The sequence below is a fragment of the Drosophila takahashii genome, chromosome X (assembly GCF_030179915.1).
Source record: "Drosophila takahashii strain IR98-3 E-12201 chromosome X, DtakHiC1v2, whole genome shotgun sequence".
NCBI classification, from domain to species: domain Eukaryota; kingdom Metazoa; phylum Arthropoda; class Insecta; order Diptera; family Drosophilidae; genus Drosophila; species Drosophila takahashii.
The window spans coordinates 20899727-20904513 of record NC_091683.1 but is presented as its reverse complement, the minus strand read 5'-3'; the positions used below and the strand labels follow the sequence as shown (position 1 = coordinate 20904513).

General features: G+C 34.8%; 1 protein-coding gene and 1 long non-coding RNA gene across 3 annotated transcripts; both read left to right on the top strand.

Moving 5' to 3' along the window:
* Positions 1 to 1214: 1214 nt before the first annotated feature.
* Positions 1215 to 2232, top strand: LOC138913924 (uncharacterized). 2 transcript variants are annotated; one of them, XR_011419803.1, is made up of 4 exons: positions 1215 to 1343; positions 1418 to 1527; positions 1830 to 1936; positions 1997 to 2232. It is a non-coding gene; the product is annotated as an uncharacterized lncRNA (long non-coding RNA). The 2 variants fall into 2 exon arrangements; XR_011419804.1 differs by having other exon boundaries at positions 1734 to 1936.
* Positions 2233 to 3403: 1171 nt separating this feature from the next.
* LOC108065481 (accessory gland protein Acp29AB-like) lies at positions 3404 to 4264 on the top strand. The gene has a single exon (XM_017153480.2). It carries the CDS (start codon positions 3404 to 3406, stop codon positions 4262 to 4264), a length of 861 nt encoding a protein of 286 aa, XP_017008969.2.
* Positions 4265 to 4787: the final 523 nt, after the last annotated feature.

The following is a 4787-nucleotide window of genomic DNA, read 5'->3' as shown; positions in this document are numbered from 1 at the left end:
AATTATAGAAACATTCTGCAACATAAATTATTATTTGTAATTATTTTCTTAGACTTCGATTGAGGCTATTAGATCAAATATGGCCATTTCCAGGATGTCGGACGTGACATTTTTTGGACTTAAAAATATGAGTGATAAAGTACATATTTTGTAGTTTTTATTTTTTTGTTTTATAGCTCTGGCGCTCTTCTATTAATGGTCATAAAATAAAGGGTATCTGTCTAGCCATAAGTAAAATAGGTAAACTAATGACGAGACAAGAAAACAAGTGATTTTTTTGATTTCTCATTTTTTTCAACATTTTTGAATATAGTTGGTCTATTTATTATTTATCTGTTCTGTATTCAGCTGTTTTTGACTCTTATGCCGGCGAAAAATTACGGCAATCCATTTAATAGATCTTTGTATCTTTAATTTGGTACAAACAAAACAGTAAGTAAAATGTATGTATTTATAAAAAAATTTAAAATCAAATCTATTTGGCTATAAAAATGTCCATAAAGCATTTAAAAAAAAAAAACTGTCACGTCCGACATTCTGGAAATGTCCATATATGAATAGCACTCATTAAAGCCCCTAATCAATATGACAATTTAATGCCAGCTGTGTTTCTAAAAACATATAAATAAATAAATAATCAATTATTAAAACACAGAGTAAACTACAGAAAAATAGGTACATACACTCATAGAAATTTTTACCTAAATACTAGAAAAGTCGCCCTAAAACCGAGGTCGCCCTAAAACTACGAAAAATTTTCTTATTATACGGGTGGCTAGCCCTAAAGTTACGAAAAATCGCCATGGAAAATATTTTTTAGGGTTAGTTTTTCCAAAAAGGCCAATTTGCCCTGTTTTTTAGGGCGAATTTTCATGAGTCGACTCCAAAAGTAATTCCTTCTTTTTAGGGCGAAATCGCCCTAAAACGTTGAACAAAATAGCAAAAAAAATGTTCTGAAATTGCCCTAAAAACAAGGAAGAGTCAAACGAAATTTTAAGACGCAATTAATGGATACATATGTAATACATGTGTGTATGTGTGTGCGGTTGACAGGTCAAAACAAGTGAATGTGTGTGTATATTAGGGCGGACCTTTTTCTATGAATTTTGATGCTGAGCGCATTTGACTTTAGAGAAGTCCACCCTTTTTCTTCTTCTTTTCTACCTTTCGTCCGTTGCAGTGGCAAGGGTGGGGGTAGAAAGAGTTGCATTGTCTAGACTTTGTCATAATTTTTCGGGCGCTTGGCGGCGTAAGACGTGTTTGTGAAACCTTTTGTTTGTGAAAAAGTGAAAAATGTAAACGCTATTAAAGGACTTGGGAGGCGATTCTTTCTCTGTTTTCTGGTGAGTACATACATACATATAATTGTGCAATTTGGATATTAATAACTAATTGAATTTACATATCTGTAACAAAGGAAAATGCAGCTGAAACTTTAAAAAAATTGACTGGAAGCAGCTACGAGGAGAAATTCCTGTTCAACTAGACGGTCCAGAAGCGGAAGTTTTGGAAGTGTGGCAAAACAAAGTAAGATCATTAATAAGAGTATACATATATGTATGTGTATATGTAAATAATGCTTGAGTTAAAAAGATGATGCAACAGAATACACACATACATATGTATATATTTACAAGAAATCTGTATTTATGCACCGGACAAACCGCATTCACAAGTGCATATGCCAAAATAACCCCCATATTTCTATTGCGTCATTTCGTCGTTTTTTCCAGAAGTAGCAGCAAACGCAATCGCAGGCTAAATGAAAATTCTGACTGTTAGTAGTGCATTTTTATATTAATTTCTAACAATTTTTTTTCTTGTTTTAGATTGAGAACGTCTTTGAGATCCAGCTTCCGCAAACCACTTTTCGCACTTTTTAAAAGCGAAAGTAAGGGAATAAAACTGCTCAAATCTTTGGAAAGCCACGCTGAAGGTATGTGCTGTTTCTCTTTTTCTTTTCTCATTCAATAAATAGACTGTTTTTATTTAATAGAGATACAATCAACTTTAATTTGGCATGCGATCCATTCAGTGTTGGTGCGACAGCAATGACAAAGAAGGACGGCGGGAGCAAGAACGCGAAGCACACCATTGCGGACCCGCGAAGCCGTTTCTTGGTTTGGAAGGCTACTGTTGGGGAACTGCAAACACATCTAAAGGCATTGACGGAAAATTGCTAATCCGGAAAGCCGAAACTGCAACCATTCAGCTGCAACGTGGGAACAAGCCCTTTTTGACCTTGGTGAATTTCCAGTTTACCTATCAGAGGTTTTTTTATAGAATGCGAACCTTATTGAAAAGTATTGATGTGTGCTTCAAAATATTTTTTGTTTTAAACCACGACATTTATCCAAAAAATGTTTTATGAAATTCATTTAGAGTCTGATAAGAAAGGTAAAGCTTTATCCGAACTCTTGGAGGATTATAAAACCTTAAAACTGTAACTATTTTAAAGAAACAATCTGTTCATTCCAAAAAAAATATTATTTCTATCAGTACTTATTGTAATAAACCTTAAAAGACCTAAAATTCCCTCCGGCGGAAGCACACAACCTAAAGACCAAAAAATACATTAAGCCAAAACATTATTTTTACGATCGATGTAATTCTTTTAGCAATAAGAATAAGTAGAAAAGTATGTAAATGTATATAATTAGAAATTGTGTAAATAACAACAAACAAAAATATAAAAAAAAAAACAAAAAAAATATAATGAAATCGTATTTTTATTTATAAAAAAAAACCGGGAAATTTTGGGGAGCACTTTGCTTTTTTTAGGGCAATTCGCCTATAAATCCAGAAAAACGCCCTACATTTATGAAAATCTGCCTTTAGTTTCAGGATATTTTTTCATATTTCTAGGGCAATTTGCCCTAAAATCCAGAAAAACACCCTAGATTTATGAAAATCTGCCTTTAGTTTAAAGGTATTTTTTCCGATTTCCAGGGCAATTCGCCTATAAGTCCAGAAAAATCGCCCTGGATTTAAAGAAAACTGCCTTTAGTTTAAGGGTCTCATTTCTTATTTTTAGGGCAATTACCTTTGAAAATAGAAAAATCGCCCTAGATCTACGAAAAATCGCCCTAAATGTATGACAAATTCACCCGTATTTTTAGGGCAATTTGCCCTAATTTTGTTGCCTAGTCGCCATTGACCCCCGTTTTAGGGCGATTTTCCTTGTTTTTAGGGCGATTTTACCGGAAAATTTCTATGAGTGTATAATTTGTTGTTCAAATGTACCAATCTAACTTTTTATAAATAGTTTAAAGTCGGTTTTGACCCTAATCACAAAAAGTCTGTATTTTGCCTCTTATCAGCAATATTTTCGGTTTCTTTATTAGCAACAAATAAAATTCAGTACGTTTCAAGAGTTCCCTTTGAATAGTTTTAAAAATTTGCAATGCTGAGGCTGATATATTTTCCGATGCTGCTCCTTATTATCCTGGTGTCTCAAGGATCTGTTGCGAAATCAGAGGAAAATGGGCGATCCACTTGCCTGTTGCAGGACCCACAGAATCAGTGTGGCGACTTCTGCCTTAGCAAGATCAATCCGATTATTGAGTTGGTTCCCGAGACCAATTCCAAGTTGGAAAGAATCCACGGCGAGCAGCAGTCCATCCAGATGAAGCTCCTGGCAGTTCAGTCCAAGTTGGAGATTTCTATGCAAAGCAAGCTGGATGCCCAACTTCTGGCGGTTCAGAAAAAGCTAGAGGACCAAAATACTGCCCTTTTTAAATCCTTTGAGGAGAGATTCGAGACCAAAGTAGAGGCCCAACTAAAGGAGCTTCAAAACAAAGCTGAAAACCAACTTATGGCGCTGGCGAACCAACTATCGGCCTTACAGAAAACCCTTTTCGAAACCCTTTCCACAATCAATTCCAAGATCATCCCTCCAAAGTTCGAGCTAATTGGCTCTAGACATTTTTATATCGAAAATAATATTGTGCAATCCTGGGATAAGGCTGCAGAAACATGTCGTGCAATGGGCGGCTATTTGGCGGCTTTCAAAACCCAAGAGGAACTCGCGGCCATAATGCCGAAACTTGATAGTCTGAGCTGGTACTGGACTGGCATCAAGCATTTGAAGGAAGATGGCACGTTCATATCCACGGCCTCCGGAAAGCCTGCAACCATTTTTAGGTGGAAGAAGGGAGAGCCCAACAATAGCGGTGCATGCGTTGAGCTGGATAAATGGGGCATGCGTGATATCCGTTGTAGCTTTGGACGTTATTTTATTTGCCAATTAGATAATGAAACCTAAATGTAAGTTGTAAGCTATATATATTTTTTTTAAATACAATTCAAAATAGATGTGGCTTTGGTTCTTGTGGTTCTTGTTTAAGTTACGTTATATGTTATTTGCAACAATGTGAATGTCTGGAATTTCCGATTGTGGCTATTGAAATAAATATATTTATATTATGGATTTATCGGCCTCCCAACACTCATGTAGCCCTCTAATCTGCATGATAAACTTAAATGCCAGCAGTGTTTCTATAATCAAAAATGGGGTTATTTTATTAAAACAAGAGGGTTGTTTGAAAAGCTTGGAAATCCAAATAATTAATACATGGTAATTAAGTCTTTTAGCCATGTCTCAATTTTATTATTTAAATAAAAGTTTACTCAATGTTAGAAAATGTTTTCATTTGAATGGTATTTATTTCATTTACAAATAAATCGCTTTTATGAATGAATTATAATATTGGCTCAAAAATGTTTTTGCTGTAAGCTAAATCTCCGTAAATTTGCATGATTTTACAGGACCCTTCATATAAATACAA